Consider the following 19,445-nt stretch of genomic DNA (forward strand, 5'->3'; position numbering starts at 1 on the left):
TGGCTTACTGGTGTTCTTCCATGCCTTCCCTAGGAGGGGTGTGTCCCTTGAGTGGGCTGAGTCACTGGCTTACTGGTGTTCTTCCATGCCTTCCCTAGGAGGGGTGTATCCCTTGAGTGGGCTGAGTCACTGGCTTACTGGTGTTCTTCCATGCCTTCCCTAGGAGGGGTGTGTCCCTTGAGTGGGTTGAGTCACTGGCTTACTGGTGTTCTTCCATGCCTTCCCTAGGACGGGTGTATCCCTTGAGTGGGTTGAGTCACTGGCTTACTGGTGTTCTTCCATGCCTTCCCTAGGAGGGGTGTGTCCCTTGAGTGGGTTGAGTCACTGGCTTACTGGTGTTCTTCCATGCCTTCCCTAGGAGGGGTGTGTCCCTTGAGTGGGTTGAGTCACTGGCTTACTGGTGTTCTTCCATGCCTTCCCTAGGAGGGGTGTGTCCCTTGAGTGGGTTGAGTCACTGGCTTACTGGTGTTCTTCCATGCCTTCCCTAGGAGGGGTGTGTCCCTTGAGTGGGCTGAGTCACTGGCTTACTGGTGTTCTTCCATGCCTTCCCTAGGAGGGGTGTGTCCCTTGAGTGGGTTGAGTCACTGGCTTACTGGTGTTCTTCCATGCCTTCCCTAGGAGGGGTGTGTCCCTTGAGTGGGTTGAGTCACTGGCTTACTGGTGTTCTTCCATGCCTTCCCTAGGAGGGGTGTTTCCCTTGAGTGGGTTGAGTCACTGGCTTACTGGTGTTCTTCCATGCCTTCCCTAGGAGGGGTGTTTCCCTTGAGTGGGTTGAGTCACTGGCTTACTGGTGTTCTTCCATGCCTTCCCTAGGAGGGGTGTGTCCCTTGAGTGGGCTGAGTCACTGGCTTACTGGTGTTCTTCCATGCCTTCCCTAGGAGGGGTGTTTCCCTTAGGAGTGGGTTGAGTCACTGGCTTACTGGTGTTCTTCCAGGGGTGCCTTCCCTAGGAGGGGTGTTTCCCTTGAGTGGGTTGAGTGGGTTGAGTCACTGGCTTACTGGTGTTCTTCCATGCCTTCCCTAGGAGGGCTGAGTCACTGGCTTACTGGTGTTCTTCCATGCCTTCCCTAGGAGGGGTGTGTCCCTTGAGTGGGTTGAGTCACTGGCTTACTGGTGTTCTTCCATGCCTTCCCTAGGAGGGGTGTGTCCCTAGGAGGGGTGTGTCCCTAGGAGGGGTGTGTCCCTAGGAGGGGTGTGTCCCTAGGAGGGGTGTGTCCCTAGGAGGGGTGTGTCCCTAGGAGGGGTGTGTCCCTAGGAGGGGTGTGTCCCTAGGACTGGGGTGTGTCCCTAGGAGGGTGTGTTCAGGTTGGTGTTCTTCCATGCCCCCTAGGAGGGGTTTGTCCCTGAGGGGGAGATCTTTGTGGCCTTCCCTAGGAGGCCTTGTCCCAGGATGGTGTGTCCCTGGTGGTTGGTGGGATATCCTCTACTGGTGGTGTGGGGGTGTCCCTTTGGTGACAGGTGGTGTTCCCTGTCCTAGGAGGGGTGTGTCCCAGGGCCTTACTGGTGTTCTTCCATGTGTGTCCCGACCCCGCCTGTCTCATCCTCCAGGATCTATGCTACAATAGTTTAGGGGTGTGTCCCTAGGAGTGGGCTGGGGCTACTGGTCCCTAGGAGGGGTGTGTCCCTGGTGGGTAATTTTAGGAGGGGTGTCTCATCCTCCAGTAGGGGGTGTGTCCCTACAATAGTTTACTGGTGTTCTTGTGTCCTAGGAGGGGTGGCTAGTGGGGGTCAATGGTGTTGCCTTCTAGGAGGGGTGTGTAATTTTCCTGTTTCATCCTCCAGTATCTATGCTACAATAGTTTATGTTCCCGTGGGGCTAGGGGTCAATCTGTTATATCTAGGAGGGGTGTGGTGCCTTCCCTAGGATTTGAGTCCTGTCTCATCCTCCAGTATCTATGCTACAATAGTTTATGTGTCCCTTGAGTGGGTGAGGGCTAGGGTCAATCTGTTATATCTGGTGTAATTTTTCTGTTTCATCCTCCAGTATCTGGCTACAATAGTTTATGTGTCGTGGGGCTAGGGTCAATCTGTTATATCTGGTGTAATTTTCCTGTCTCATCCTCCAGTATCTATGCTACAATAGTTTACGTGTCGTGGGGCTAGGGTCAATCTGTTATATCTGGTGTAATTTTCCTGTTTCATCCTCCAGTATCTATGCTACAATAGTTTGTGTCGTGGGGCTAGGGTCAATCTGTTATATCTGGTGTAATTTTCCTGTCTCATCCTCCAGTATCTATGCTACAATAGTTTACGTGTCGTGGGGCTAGGGTCAATCTGTTATATCTGGTGTAATTTTCCTGTCTCATCCTCCAGTATCTATGCTACAATAGTTTACGTGTCGTGGGGCTAGGGTCAATCTGTTATATCTGGTGTAATTTTCCTGTCTCATCCTCCAGTATCTATGCTACAATAGTTTACGTGTCGTGGGGCTAAGGTCAATCTGTTATATCTGGTGTAATTTTCCTGTCTCATCCGGTGTCCTGTATGAATTTAAGCTCCCTCTAATTCTCTCTCCCTCCCCTCCCTGAGGACCTGAGCCCTGGAACCATGCCTCAGGACTATCTGGCCTGATGACTCCTTGCAGTCCCCAGTCCACCTGGCCGTGCTGCTGCTCCAGTTTCAACTGTTATGCCTGCGGCTATGGAACTCTGACCTGTTCACCGGACGTGCTACCTGTCCCAGACCTGCTGTTTTTGACTCTCTCACTCTACCGGACCTGCTGTCTCTAACTCCGAATGATTGGCTATGAAAAGCCAACTGACATTTACTGAGGTGCTGACCTGTTGCACCCTCTACAACCACTGTGATTATAATTATCTGACCCTGCTGGTCATCTATGAACATTTGAACATCTTGGCCATGTTCTGTTATAATCTCCACCCGGCACAGCCAGAAGAGGACTGGCCCACCCCACATAGCCTGGTTCCTCTCTAGGTTTCTTCCTAGGTTTTGGCCTTTCTAGGGAGTTTTTCCTAGCCACCGTGCTTCTACATCGGCATTGCTTGCTGTTTGGGGGTTTTAGGCTGGGTTTCTGTACAGCACTTTGAGATATCAGCTGATGTACGAAGGGCTTTATAAATACATTTGATTGATTGATATTATTACTGTTTGCTCTGTCAATATTAGGAATGTGTTCTTAATATTTTGTACACTAAAGTGTATATTGGTGTTAAACTGTTAAACCCATAAACCTCTCAGTGAACCACTGGTTTAATAACAACATTCATATCCAATGACTGGAGTTCTGACACATTTGGGCTCAACCTGCCCAGTATGTAAAATACTAAGTTTGCTCAATTAAACCACTGACAAATGTTGGATTTGTGTTGCTATATTGTTTTAGAAATGAATGTCTATGTACTGCTACTGAGGACAGAGTAGAATATGTAGAATGTCAATGCACTGTGAATGAATGTAGTAATTACACACATCAGGGAGCTGGGGAAACTGGTCAGGGCTCCATAGCCGCAGGCAGAACAGTTGAAACGCCATTTCCACGCACCGTATGTAGACTTTTTTTCCCTATTGTGTGATTGACTGTTTACGTTTTGTTTATTCCATGTGTAACTCTGTGTTGTTGTATGTGTTGTTTACTCCAACTACTTTGCTTTATTTTGGCCAGGTCGCAATTGTAAATGAGAACTTGTTCTCAACTAGCCTTCCTTGGTTAAATAAAGGTGAAATAAATATATTTATTTTTAAATTGTTAGATTGTTTTTGAAATTAATTGTCTACGTACTGCTACTGAGGACAGAGTAGAATATGTTGAATATCAATGCACTGTGAATTAATGTAGTAATTACACACATCAGTTAAAACAACTGCTGGGCGAAATAAATGGAAAAGGGATTAATTCCGTCAAGCAGTTTGATAGAAAACATATTGCAGTCGAGTGTAGATACTATCAATGTTGTGTTTGTGTACCATCTGTCTTTAAGCTAATTATTATGGAACCAGAATAAGGGGCTTTGCGTCCCAAATGGCCCCCTATAACCCAATGTAGTGCACTACTTTTGACCTAGGTCAATAGGGATCTGGTTAAAAGCAGTGCACTACATAGATCATAAAGGTTACCGACAGAGACAGAAACAGTCGTACGTTCCACTGCTCTCTGCAACCCGTTCACACTTCATTTCTATACACTAAATGTATTTACCAACGTGTCGTCTCCAGACTTCTAGGAGCCTTTGTGTGTTTATCTCGGGAAGAGGTTTTTGGGGTAAAAAGCAGGAGACACATTTTCTGTCTCGTATCAATAAATATCTCCAAAAAGCAGAATCGAATCTTGTGTGCACTAGCTATCTGGACTGTCTGTCACCACAGAGTACATGTGTATTGTCTATGATTACGTCTAGGAGTTTTTATTTGGATTGGATTTCTGCCACGTCCACGAGTCTGATCTGATAACAGATGATAACCGACAGATGGATTAATGGTAGAGCTATAATCACCAGATGATAACCGACAGAGAGATTAATGGTGGAGCTATAATCACCAGATGATAACCGACAGAGAGATTAATGGTGGAGCTATAATCATCAGATGATAACCGACAGAGATTAATGGTGGAGCTATAATCATCAGATGATAACCGACAGATGGATTAATGGTAGAGCTATAATCATCAGATGATAACCGACAGAGAGATTAATGGTGGAGCTATAATCACCAGATGATAACCGACAGATGGATTAATGGTAGAGCTATAATCATCAGATGATAACGGACAGATGGATTAATGGTGGAGCTATAATCACCAGATGATAACCGACAGATGGATTAATGGTGGAGCTATAATCATCAGATGATAACCGACAGAGAGATTAATGGTGGAGCTATAATCATCAGATGATAACCGACAGAGAGATTAATGGTGGAGCTATAATCATCAGATGATAACCGACAGATGAGATTAATGGTGGAGCTATAATCATCAGATGATAACCGACAGATGGGTTAATGGTGGAGCTATAATCATCAGATGATAACCGACAGAGAGATTAATGGTGGAGCTATAATCACCAGATGATAACCGACAGATGGATTAATGGTGGAGCTATAATCACCAGATGATAACCGACAGATGGATTAATGGTGGAGCTATAATCATCAGATGATAACCGACAGATGGATTAATGGTAGAGCTATAATCATCAGATGATAACCGACAGATGGATTAATGGTGGAGCTATAATCATCAGATGATAACCGACAGATGGATTAATGGTGGAGCTATAATCATCAGATGATAACCGACAGATGGATTAATGGTGGAGCTATAATCACCAGATGATAACCGACAGATGGATTAATGGTGGAGCTATAATCATCAGATGATAACCGACAGAGAGATTAATGGTAGAACTATAATCATCAGATGATAACCGACAGATGGATTAATGGTGGAGCTATAATCACCAGATGTATTTGTTTGGGAAATGACCGGGATGGGTCAATACAGTATAACAGCACATCGAACCATTTCACAGCACATCACCATGTTTACAAATCCACTTGAAAATAACTCTTTACACATTAGAAGAGAAACCAATATGTCATATTCAGTTCACTACAGAATAGAGTATTCTATTACAGAATATTCACTACAGAATAGAGTATTCTATTACAGAATATTCACTACAGAATAGAGTATTCTATTACAGAATATTCACTACAGAATAGAGTATTCTATTACAGAATATTCACTACAGAATAGAGTATTCTATTACAGAATATTCACTACAGTATAGAGTATTCTATTACAGAATATTCACTACAGAATAGAGTATTCTATTACAGAATATTCACTACCGAATAGAGTATTCTATTACAGAATATTCACTACCGAATAGAGTATTCTATTACAGAATATTCACTACCGAATAGAGTATTCTATTACAGAATATTCACTACCGAATAGAGTATTCTATTACAGAATATTCACTACCGAATAGAGTATTCTATTACAGAATATTCACTAGAATAGAGTATTCTATTACAGAATATTCACTACAGAATAGAGTATTCTATTACAGAATATTCACTACAGAATAGAGTATTCTATTACAGAATATTCACTACCGAATAGAGTATTCTATTACAGAATATTCACTACCAAATAGAGTATTCTATTACAGAATATTCACTACAGAATAGAGTATTCTATTACAGAATATTCACTACCGAATAGAGTATTCTATTACAGAATATTCACTACCGAATAGAGTATTCTATTACAGAATATTCACTACAGAATAGAGTATTCTATTACAGAATATTCACTACCGAATAGAGTATTCTATTACAGAATATTCACTACCGAATAGAGAATATCTTCAATAACAAGTTCAATGTCAAGTGGCCAACAACTAGCAACACATAGGCAGGTATGAAAATACATTTCTAAGCCCCGTCTGCTACACAATATGTTAGCATCAGAATGTGGTGAAATGTTGAATCAAGCATATGTCTCCCCACACCAGCTTCTCAAACCTCTTTTCAAAGTTAGCTACAGTATATAACTACAAAAGTGAAAGGAATTTGCTCGTAAGGAATAGTTCTGTAATCCTGGCCCGGCCCATTCCCCATTAAATCCAAGAGGAACCATGATTTACTGGTTGGTAATGGTTCTGGTTTAAAGCAAGGGAGGCATTTTGCTAAAATTATAACAATTCAACTCAATTACCTTTTGGTGTATTGAAATACATTATATGGTGATAGAGTCTAAGAATGGATGGATACACAATATGTTAAAGACAAATGTTATGCATTTCTTTCTGATAAAGTCCTATATTGGCCCACAGAAGCCATTCCAAACATGGCCTGTCAGAAGGCAGACTAAAGTTAAGCTGATTTTTTTTTTTTTGCTCAAATGTCAAACTGAAAATATGGAAAGTCATCTTTCAGTCGCAACGTTTGCCAAGTTTGAAACAAACACATATAAACACTCATTATAACTCTAGGGGCGTGGCTACGTTTCATGACAAACACTCATTATAACTCTAGGGGCGTGGCTACGTTTCATGACAAACACTCATTATAACTCTAGGGGCGTGGCTACGTTTCATGACAAACACTCATTATAACTCGAGGGGCGTGGCTACGTTTCATGACAAACACTCATTATAACTCGAGGGGTGTGGCTACGTTTCATATAAACACTCATTATAACTCTAGGGGTGTGGCTACGTTTCATATAAACACTCATTATAACTCTAGGGGCGTGGCTACGTTTCATATAAACACTCATTATAACTCTAGGGGCGTGGCTACGTTTCATATAAACACTCATTATAACTCTAAGGGCGTGGCTACGTTTCATATAAACACTCATTATAACTCTAGGGACGTGGCTACGTTTCATATAAACACTCATTATAACTCTAGCCATTACGGTTATGGGCGGAGCAGCTGCCGTACCAGGCGGTGAGTGTTTTTGGTGAGAAGCCAAATTTCTTCAGCCTCCTTCACCAGGCTGTCTGTGTGGGTGGACCAATTCAGTTTGTCCGTGATGTGTACGCTGAGGAACTTAAAACTCTCCACCCTCTCCACTACTGTCCCGTCGATGTGGATGGGGGCTGCTCCCTCTGCTGTTTCCTGAAGTCCACGATCATCTCCTTTGTTTTGTTGACATTGAGTGTGAGGTTATTTTCCTGACACCACACTCCGAGGGCCCTCACCTCCTCCCTGTAGGCCATCTCGTCGTTGTTGGTAATCAAGCATACCCCTGTAGTGTCGTCTGCAAACTTAATGATTGAGTTGGAGGCGTGCATGACCACGCAGTCGTGGATGAACAGGGAGTACAGGAGAGGGCTGAGAACGCACCCTTGTGGAGACCCAGTGTTGAGGATCAGTGGGGTGGAGATGTTGTTACCTACCCTCACCACCTGGGGGTGGCCCGTCAGGAAGTCCAGGACCCAGTTGCACAGGGCGGGGTCGAGACCCAGGGTCTCGAGCTTAATGACGAGTTTGGAGGGTACTGTGGTGTTAAATGCTGAGCTGTAGTCGATGAACAGCATTCTCACATAGGTATTCCTCTTGTCCAGATGGGTTAGGGCAGTGTGTAGTGTGGTGGCGATTGCGTCGTCTGTGGTCCTATTGGGGCGATAAGCAAATTGGAGTGGGTCTAGGGTGTCAGGTAGGATGGAGGTGATATGGTCCTTGACTAGTCTCTCAAAGCACTTCATGATGACGGAAGTAAGTGCTACGGGGTGGTAGTCATTTAGCTCAGTTACCTTAGCTTTCTTGGGAACAGGAACAATGGTGGCCCTCTTGAAGCATGTGGGGACAGCAGACTGGGATAAGGATTGATTGAATATGTCCGTAAACACACCAGCCAGCTGGTCTGCGCATGCTCTGAGGATGCGGCTGGGGATGCCGTCTGGGCCGGCAGCCTTGCGAGGGTTAACATGTTTAAATGTTTTACTCACGTCGGCTGCAGTGAAGGAAAGCCCGCAGGTGTTGGTAGCGGGCCATGTCAGTGATACTGTATTGTCCTCAAAGCGAGCAAAAACGTTGTTTAGTTTGTCTGGGAGCAAGACATCGTGATCCGCAACAGGGCTGGTTTTTCTTTTGTAGTCCGTGATTGACTGTAGACCCTGCCACATACCTCTAGTGTCTGAGCCGTTTAATTGCGACTCCACTTTGTCTCTGTATTGATGCTTAGCTTGTTTGATTGCCTTGCGGATGGAATACACTGTCTGTATTCGGTCATGTTTCTGGTCACCTTGCCCTGATTAAAAGCAGTGGTTCGCACTTCAGTTTTGCGGGAATGCTGCCATCAATCCACAGTTTCTGGTTGGGGAATGTTTTAATAGTTGCTGTGTGTACAACATCACCGATGCACTTGTTAGTAAACTCACACACCAAATCAGAGTAATCATCAATGTTGTTGTTCGTCGCAATGAGGAACATATCCCAGTCCACGTGGTCGAAGCAATCTTGAAGCGTGGAATCCGATTGGTCGGACCAGCATTGAACAGACCTGAGCGCGGGAGCTTCCTGTTTTAGTTTCTGTCTATAGGCAGGGAGCTTTGTTTTCAGTTTAGCCTTGTTAATATCCCCAGCTACAATAAAGGCAGCCTCAGGATATGTGGTTTCCAGTTTACATAGACTCCAATGAAGTTCTTTCAGGTCCGTCGATGTGTCTGCTTGGGGGGAATATACACGACTATGATAATGATCGAAGATAATTTACCTGGTAGATAATGTGGTCTGCATTTGATTGTGATGAATTCTAAGTCATGTGAACAAAAGGACTTGAGTTCCTGTATGTTATTATGATCACAACACGTCTCGTTAATCATAAGGCATACACCCCGCCCTTCTTCTTACCAGAGAGATGCTTGTTTCTGTCGGCGCGATGCGTGAAGAAACCAGGTGGCTGTACCGACTCCGATAGCGTGTCTCGAGTGAGCCATGTTTCCATGAAACAAAGAATGTTACAGTCTCTGATGTCCCTCTGGAATGCTACCCTTGCTCTGATTTTGTCTACCTTGTTGTCAAGAGACTGGACATTGGCGAGTAGTATGCTCGGGAGCGTTGCGCGATGTGCCCGTCTACGGAGCCTGACCAGAAGACCGCTCCGTCTGCCCCTTCTTCTACGGAGCCTGACCAGAAGACCGCTCCGTCTGCCCCTTCTTCTACGGAGCCTGACCAGAAGACCGCTCCGTCTGCCCCTTCTTCTACGGAGCCTGACCAGAAGACCGCTCCGTCTGCCCCTTCTTCTACGGAGCCTGACCAGAAGACCGCTCCGTCTGCCCCTTCTTCTACGGAGCCTGACCAGAAGACCGCTCCGTCTGCCCCTTCTTCTACGGAGCCTGACCAGAAGACCGCTCCGTCTGCCCCTTCTTCTACGGAGTCGTTGTTTTGGGTCACTGGCTGGGATCCGATCCATTGTCCTGGGTGGTGGTGGCCAAACAGAGGATCTGATCCATTGTCCTGGGTGGTGGTGGCCAAACAGAGGATCCGATCCATTGTCCTGGGTGGTGGTGGCCAAACAGAGGATCCGATCCATTGTCCTGGGTGGTGGTGGCCAAACAGAGGATCCGCTTCGGGAAAGTCGTATTCCTGGTCGTAATGATGGTGAGTTGACGTTACTCTTATATCTAATAGTTCCTCCCAACTGTATGTAGTAAAACCTAAGATTTCCTGGGGTAACAATATGTATGAGACCTGTATATAAAATACTGAATCAATACAGTAGTATAAGACCTGTATATAAAATACTGAATCAATACAGTAATATGAGACCTGTATATAAAATACTGAATCAATACAGTAATATGAGACCTGTATATAAAACACTGAATCAATACAGTAGTATGAGACCTGTACGTAAAATACTATATCAATACAGTAGTATGAGACCTGTATATAAAATACTGAATCAATACAGTAATATGAGTCCTGTATATAAAATACTGAATCAATACAGTAATATGAGTCCTGTATATAAAATACTGAATCAATACAGCAGTATGAGACCTGAATATAAAATACTGAATCAATACAGTAGTATGAGACCTGTATATAAAATACTGAATCAATACAGTAATATGAGTCCTGTATATAAAATACTGAATCAATACAGTAGTATGAGTCCTGTATATGAAATACTGAATCAATACAGTTGTATGAGTCCTGTATATAAAATACTGAATCAATACAGTAGTATGAGACCTGTATATAAAATACTGAATCAATACAGTAGTATGAGACCTGTAAATAAAATACTGAATCAATACAGTAGTATGAGACCTGTAGTAAAATACTATATCAATACAGTAGTATGAGACCTGTATATAAAATACTGAATCAATACAGTAATATGAGTCCTGTATATAAAATACTGAATCAATACAGTAATATGAGTCCTGTATATAAAATACTGAATCAATACAGCAGTATGAGACCTGAATATAAAATACTGAATCAATACAGTTGTATGAGTCCTGTATATAAAATACTGAATCAATACAGTAGTATGAGACCTGTATATAAAATACTGAATCAATACAGTAGTATGAGACCTGTAAATAAAATACTGAATCAATACAGTAGTATGAGTCCTGTATATAAAATACTGAATCAATACAGTAGTATGAGTCCTGTATATGAAATACTGAATCAATACAGTAGTATGAGACCTGTATATAAAATACTGAATCAATACAGTAGTATGAGACCTGTATATAAAATACTGAATCAATACAGTAGTATGAGTCCTGTATATGAAATACTGAATCAATACAGTAGTATGAGACCTGTATATAAAATACTGAATCAATACAGTAATATGAGTCCTGTATATAAAATACTGAATCAATACAGTAGTAGGAGTCCTGTATATGAAATACTGAATCAATACAGTAGTATGAGACCTGTATATAAAATACTGAATCAATACAGTAGTATGAGTCCTGTTTGTATAATACTTACACTTGACTCATATAGCAGATGCTCTTACCCAGAGCGACTTTTAGTTAGTACATTCATCTTAAGATAACTAGGTGAGACTCAGACAACCACATATCACAGTCAACCCAAACAGAACACTAGGGGTTGCAACCCAAACGGAACACTAGGGGCTGCAACCCAAACGGAACACTAGGGGTTGCAACCCAAACGGAACACTAGGGGCTGCAACCCAAACGGAACACTAGGGGTTGCAACCCAAACGGAACACTAGGGGCTGCAACCCAAACGGAACACTAGGGGCTGTAACCCAAACGGAACACTAGGGGCTGCAACCCAAACGGAACACTAGGGGTTGCAACCCAAATAGAACACTAGGGGCTGCAACCCAAATAGAACACTAGGGGTAACAACCCAAACGGAACACTAGGGGCTGCAACCCAAACGGAACACTAGGGGCTGCAACCCAAACGGGAACACTAGGGGTTTTAACCCAAACGGGAACACTAGGGGTTGAACGGGAACACTAGGGGCTGCAACCCAAACGGAACACTAGGGGTTGCTACCCAAACGGAACACTAGGGGTTGCAACCCAAACAGAACACTAGGGGCTGCAACCCAAACGGAACACTAGGGGCTGTAACCCAAACGGAACACTAGGGGCTGCAACCCAAACAGAACACTAGGGGCTGCAACCCAAACGGGAACACTAGGGGTTGCAACCCAAACGGGAACACTAGGGGCTGTAACCCAAACGGGAACACTAGGGGTTGTAACCCAAACGGAACACTAGGGGTTGCAACCCAAACGGGAACACTAGGGGCTGCAACCCAAATGGAACACTAGGGGTTGCTACCCAAACGGAACACTAGGGGTTGCAACCCAAACAGAACACTAGGGACTGCAACCCAAACGGAACACTAGGGGCTGTAACCCAAACGGAACACTAGGGGCTGCAACCCAAACAGAACACTAGGGGCTGCAACCCAAACGGAAACACTAGGGGCTGCAACCCAAACAGAACACTAGGGGCTGCAACCCAAACGGAACACTAGGGGCTGCAACCCAAACGGAACACTAGGGGCTGCAACCCAAACGGAACACTAGGGGTTGCAACCCAAACGGAACACTAGGGGCTGCAACCCAAACGGAACACTAGGGGCTGCAACCCAAACGGAACACTAGGAGCTGCAACCCAAACGGAACACTAGGGGCTGCAACCCAAACAGAACACTAGGGGCTGCAACCCAAACGGAAACACTAGGGGCTGCAACCCAAACAGAACACTAGGGGCTGCAACCCAAACAGAACACTAGGGGCTGTAACCCAAACGGAACACTAGGGGCTGCAGCCCAAACGGAACACAACTCCTATTATAGTGCACTACATTTGACCAGGGCTCTTTGTTGCACGGAGAGACACAGAGGGAATAGGGTGCCATTTGGGATGACACCGTATGAGTTATGTGAACAAGTAAATGAGGTAGTTGGCTCAGAGGTCTCTCTAGGGGGAGAGCTATTTATTTCCCTGTATAGCTAATGACTGTGTAGCCCTTTGAAGAATATGAGGGTGTGGAGTGGCACTGTGTGTGTGTGTGTGTGTGTGTGTGTGTGTGTGTGTGTGTGTGTGTGTGTGTGTGTGTGTGTGTGTGTGTGTGTGTGTGTGTGTGTGTGTGTGTGTGTGTGTGTGTGTGTGTGTGTGTGTGTGTGTGTGTGTGTGTGTGTGTGTGTGTGTGTGTGTTTTGAGCAACATAAATCTCCCACAGGAGCCCTGTACTACATTGCTGGGAATGGCTGGGGTTTCATAGCAGCAGAATTAGTCAACCCTCATCACCCCCACACACACACACACACACACACACACACACACACACACACACACACACACACACACACACACACACACACACACACACACACACACACACACACACACACACACACATCACACAGAGCTAAACAACTTGTAAACACAGCGCGGAGAAAGTTTTCACTCAATAGACAACATCCACTGAGATGTCAACAACAAAAACATAAAGTATTTAGATTTACATTATGGATCGACTGTGATCCAGAAACCTATTCTGAGGAAGACACATGTCCCGCGCTTATACACTAGATAATAGGTCTGCAGGGGTGCCATTAAAATACAGACACTTCAAGATAGACACACGTCTTATCAAAGCTACAGTCTATAAGTATAGCTAGCTAACCAATCTCTACAGAAAACTAGCATATACAGTCCATAAATATAGCTAGCTAACCAATCTCTACAGAAAACTAGCATATACAGTATATAAATATAGCTAGCTAACCAATCTCTACAGAAAACTAGCATATACAGTATATAAATATAGCTAGCTAACCAATTTCTTCAGAAAACTAGCATATACAGTATATAAATATAGCTAGCTAACCAATCTCTACAGAAAACTATCAGATACAGTCCATAAATATAACTAGTTAACCAATATTTTCTGAAACCGACCACATTCAGTATATAAATATAGCTAGCTAACCAATCTCTTCAGAAAACTATCAGATACAATCCATAAATATAACTAGTTAACCAATATTTTCTGAGAACTACCACATTCAGTATATAAATATAGCTAGCTAACCAATCTCTTCAGAAAAACAACAGTTTTCAGGGCAGTATGAGAAGCACACTCCCTATTAAAACAGGGTTGAGGTTGTGCATTCTCCAGAGGACTGTTTGAGACACTTTAACTAGAGGAGCGGAGACGACAGGACGGGAGACAAAGGACTGCCTGAGACACATTATTAACTGGAGGAGAGGAGAGAAGAGGAGAGGAATGTTTGAGACCCATTAATCAGTATAAACACACTGAGAGTCGAACTTGTTTTTCTCTCTGCTCCTTCGATGGATGAATGACAGGTAACACAATGAGATTCCATCACCTCTCCCTGTGTCCCGAATGGCACCCTATTCCCTCTATAGTGCACTACTTTTGACCAGGGCCTCTGTGAGCACCACTGAGCTAAAATAATATCTGAGTAACTAAGATCATCACTGAGCTAAAATCATATCTGAGTAACTAAGACCATCACTGAGCTAAAATCATATCTGAGTCACTAAGACCAACACTGAGCTAAAATCATATCTGAGTCACTAAGACCATCACTGAGCTAAATCATATCTGAGTAACTAAGACCATCACTGAGCTAAAATCATATCTGAGTATCTGAGTAACTAAGACCATCACTGAGCTAAAATCATATCTGAGTCACTAAGACCATCACTGAGCTAAAATCATATCTGAGTCACTAAGACCATCACTGAGCTAAAATCATATCTGAGTCACTAAGACCATCACTGAGCTAAAATCATATCTGAGTCACTAAGACCATCACTGAGCTAAAATCATATGAGTCACTAAGACCATCACTGAGCTAAAATCATATCTGAGTCACTAAGACCATTACTAAGCTAAAATCATATCTGAGTCACTAAGACCATCACTGAGCTAAAATCACAAGAATGAGAGGGGGCAGAGGATATCTGAGTAGAGAGGGGATAGAGCTAAAATCATATCTGAGGAGAGAATAGCTAAAACAGGGATCGGGTAGAAAGGAGGTAAATCATAGGGTGAGGGGACCAGGAGAGGAGAGGAGAGGGAGTCACTAAGACCAACACTGAGCTAAGAGGAGAGGAGAGGAGAGAGAGGAGCTAAAAGAAGAGAAGACCAAGAGCTAAAATCAGAGAGGACTAAGGAGATCAGAGGAAATCATAGGAAGGAGAGGAGAGGGAGCTAAAAAGGAGAGTAAAGGAGAGGAAGGAGAGAGGAGAGGAGAGGAGAGAGAGGAGAGGAGAGGAGAGGAGAGGAAGAGGAGAGGAGAGGAGAGGAGATCTGAGAGAAGACCATCAGAGCTAAAATCAGAGAAAGAGAGGAGAGACTGAGAGGAGATCTGAGAGGAGAGGAGAGGAGAGGAGAGGATAGGAGAGGAGAGGAGAGGAAAGGAGAGGAGAGAGAGAGGAGAGCTAAGAGAAGAGAATGAAGGAGAGGAGAGGAGGAGAGGAGAGAGGAGAGAGAGAGGGAGGAGAGAGGGAGGAGAGAGGGAGAAGGGAGAGAGGAGAGGAGAGGTGAGGTGAGGAGAGGAGAGGAGGAGAGGAGAGAGAGGAGAGGAGAGGAGAGGAGAGGAGAGGAGAGGGAGAGGAGAGAGGGAGGAGAGAGAGGTGAGGAGAGAGAGGAGAGGAGAGAGAGAGAAGAGAAAAGGAGAGGAGAGAGAGGAGAGGAGAGGAGAGGAGAGGAGAGGAGAGGAGAGGAGAGGAGAGGAGAGGAGAGGAGAGGAGAGGAGAGGAGAGGAGAGGAGAGGAGAGGAGAGGAGAGGGGCCTAGACATAACCTACTGCCACAGAGGGATACTTCATATTTAGACAGCCCCTGCATTTCTGTCGACTTCTGCACCGTTCTCGACAGAGATGAGTTAGCACATCCATTAGTTCAGCTAATTCCCTGCACCATCTGCTGTGTGATATAATATGCACCTCTGGAAAGAGAAATGGTTTGGGACAGAGGGGAAATGTTGAGATCCGGGTCAATGGGACCAAATGTTGTCATAATACATGAGCCAGACAGGAGATGAAATGAGAAAATGTTTAGGATGATGTACATTTACACTTTCCGTGGAGATGTAACGTTTCTAATTAAATGCAAATTCAAATTTTGTGACGAAAGACGATAATTTTAACCTCTGAGTATCATTTGACTGAATACAAAAGTTATGTTGTTTGACCGTGACCCTCTCTCTCTCTCTCTCTCTCTCTCTCTCTCTCTCTCTCTCTCTCTCTCTCTCTCTCTCTCTCTGTCTCTGTCTCTGTCTCTCTCTCTCTCTCTCTCTCTCTCTCTCTCTCCCTCTCTCTCTCTCTCTCTGTCTCTCTCTCTCTCTCTCTCTCTCTCTCTCTCTCTCTCTCTCTCTCTCTCTCTCTCTCTCTCTCTCTCTCTCTCTCTCTCTCTCTCTCTCTCTCTCTCTCTCTCTCTCTCTCTCTCTCTCTCTCTCTCTCTCTCTCTCTCTCTCTCTCTCTCTCTCTCTCTCTCTCTCTCTCTCTCTCTCTCTCTCTCTCTCTCTCTCTCTCTCTCTCTCTCTCTCTCTCTCTCTCTCTCTCTCTCTCTCTCTCTCTCTCTCTCTCTCTCTCTCTCTCTCTCTCTCTCTGTCTCTCTCTCTCTCTCTCTCTCTCTCTCTCTCTCTCTCTCTCTCTCTCTCTCTCTCTCTCTCTCTCTCTCTCTCTCTCTCTCTCTCTCTCTCTCTCTCTCTCTCTCTCTCTCTCTCTCTCTCTCTCTCTGTCTCTGTCTCTCTCTCTCTCCCTCTCTCTCTCTCTCTCTCTCTCTCTCTCTCTCTGTCTCTCTCTCTCTCTCTCTCTCTCTCTCTCTCTCTCTCTCTCTCTCTCTCTCTCTCTCTCTCTCTCTCTCTCTCTCTCTCTCTCTCTCTCTCTCTCTCTCTCTCTCTCTCTCTCTCTCTCTCTCTCTCTCTCTCTCTCTCTCTCTCTCTCTCTCTCTCTCTCTCTCTCTCTCTGTCTCTCTCTCTCTCTCTCTGAGAGGGGTTTTATCCATAGTTATAATGTGTTTCACTCTCTCTCTCTCTCTCTCTCTCTCTCTCTCTCTCTCTCTCTCTCTCTCACAAGAAACAACAGTGAATGTTTTTTCTCTCTCACCTTCATAAGCCATCTTAAATCCATGAGCGCTTACTGCAAAGTCACTGGTAAGCCGTAGTGAAAATATGGACCCTGTGCTGGTGACGGGAGGTGGGATCTGAAATCCTGTTAACCTGTTGAGAGGGGAAGACAAAAAAGGGGGACATCTTAGTTATAATGTGTTTCACTGAATGCGGAAACCAACCTACAAGGTCAAGCAAAACATCACAACACACTTTTTCAGTTGGAAATTTAATAGAGTAATGTTACATCCGTCTTCTTCTAAATGTGGTTTTAAAGTATTCAGCATGTATGAAGTACAGTATGCAGTATGTATGCAGTACAGTATGCAGAATGTATGAAGTACAGTATGCAGTATGTATGAAGTGCAGTATGCAGTATGTATGAAGTACAGTATGCAGTATGTATGAAGTACAGTATGCAGTATGTATGCAGTACAGTATGCAGTATGAATGTAGTGCAGTATGCAGTCCAGTATGCAGTATGTATGCAGTACAGTAGGAAGTATGTATTACATATGTATGCAGTATAGTATGCAGTACAGTATGCAGTATGTAGTAAAGTATGCAATATGCAGTACAGTATGCATTATGTAAGCAGTACAGAATGCCATACAGTACGCAGTATGTATGCAGTACAGTATGCAGTATGCAGTATGTGAGAAGTACAGTATGCAGTACAGTATGCAGAATGTATGCAGTAGAGTATGTAGTATGTATGTAGTACTGTATGCAGTATGTATGCAGTACAGTATGCAGTATGTATGAAGTACAGTAGGCAATATGTATGCAGTACAGTATGCAGTACAGTATGCAGTATGTATGCAGTATGTATGCAGTATGTATGCAGTCCAGTATACAGTATGTATGCAGCATGTATGCAGTATGTATGCATTCCAGTATGCAGTATGTATGCAGTACAGTAGGAAGTATGTATTACATATGTATGCAGTACAGTATGCCGTCCAGTATGCAGTATGTATGCAGTACCGTAGGAAGTATGTATTACATATGTATGCAGTACAGTATGCCGTCCAGTATGCAGTATGTATGCAGTACCGTAGGAAGTATGTATTACATATGTATGCAGTATAGTATGCAGTACAGTATGCAGTATGTATGCAGTCCAGTATGCAGTATGTATGCAGTCCAGTATGCAGTACAGTATGCAGTATGTATGCAGTCCAGTATGCAGTACTATTTCTATTCCATTAGCTCTATAGAAGGTCAAGTTTAACATCACTTGAGCACTACCTCAACAGTTAGATATATAGTTGCCAGACGCTTCATTGTAACAGCCAGGATTGTCCTACTCTTGGTTTCCTTTAAGTGAGGTATATCTTAAGCCATTCATTTTCACAGTGTGGTTTAAGAAGTGTTGCTGACCACACTTTGACTGGTCGTACTCCAAAATCCAATCGACCATTTCAATCAGAGCAAGATCGAAGAGTGAAAACGGGCTGTGGAGTGTGGACAGAACTAACCAGGAATTAGATTGCCGTCGTGTCCTTCAATAGAGAGCCGCGGATATATTTCAACTACCACATTGTTCCGTTTCACAGCATCCCACGTGACCGAGGCTTTTACGGGGTACTTCACATGTAAAGAAAACACCTCTGACCTACAAAAGGCAGTGTTTTTTTGGGAGGCTGGATCCCAAACGGCACCCAATTCCCTTTGCACAAAGGGCTCTGGTCGAAAGTAGCCCACTATATAGGGAATTAGGTGCCATTTGGGATCCAGTCCCCAAAAACACACTGCCTTTTGTAGGTCAGGGAATTAGGTGCCATTTGGGATCCAGTCCCCAAAAACACACTGCCTTTTGTAGGTCAGGGAATTAGGTGCCATTTGGGATCCAGTCCCCAAAAACACACTGCCTTTTGTAGGTCAGGGAATTAGGTGCCATTTGGGATCCAGTCCCCAAAAACACACTGCCTTTTGTAGGTCAGGGAATTAGGTGCCATTTGGGATGGATATTGGGTGTAGCTGTTCCACTTACTAAAACATACAGTAAGATTTACCCGAGTATTGCCCTCTCTGACAGTTATGACACAACGTCCATCTAACGTGTGCGGTTGTGTTTGTGGTTATATGACCTACCCATGACCTACCATTGTATTGCATTGTGGGGTATAAGATGCATTGGAAAACAGTTTCTGTCTGACATACCATTGTATTGCATTGTGGGATATAAGATGCATTGGAAAATGGTTTCTGTCTGACCTACCATTGTATTGCATTGTGGGGTATAAGATGCATTGGAAAACGGTTTCTGTCTGACCTACCATTGTATTGCATTGTGGGATATAAGATGCATTGGAAAACGGTTTCTGTCTGACATACCATTGCATTGCATTGTG

General features: G+C 44.0%; 1 protein-coding gene across 1 annotated transcript in view; it reads right to left on the bottom strand.

Moving 5' to 3' along the window:
* Nucleotides 1-19,445, bottom strand: part of LOC124020642 (CUB and sushi domain-containing protein 3-like) — a gene marked incomplete at its 3' end in the record, with an annotated part of 113,755 nt that overhangs the window by 12,120 nt on the left and 82,190 nt on the right. The window contains exon 3 of the mRNA XM_046335884.1: nucleotides 17,087-17,199. Within this exon, the coding sequence (XP_046191840.1) occupies nucleotides 17,087-17,199 (113 nt within the window). The remainder of the gene's footprint in view (nucleotides 1-17,086; nucleotides 17,200-19,445) is intronic.

The sequence above is a fragment of the Oncorhynchus gorbuscha genome, unplaced genomic scaffold, assembly GCF_021184085.1.
Source record: "Oncorhynchus gorbuscha isolate QuinsamMale2020 ecotype Even-year unplaced genomic scaffold, OgorEven_v1.0 Un_scaffold_868, whole genome shotgun sequence".
Classification (NCBI taxonomy): Eukaryota; Metazoa; Chordata; class Actinopteri; order Salmoniformes; family Salmonidae; genus Oncorhynchus; species Oncorhynchus gorbuscha.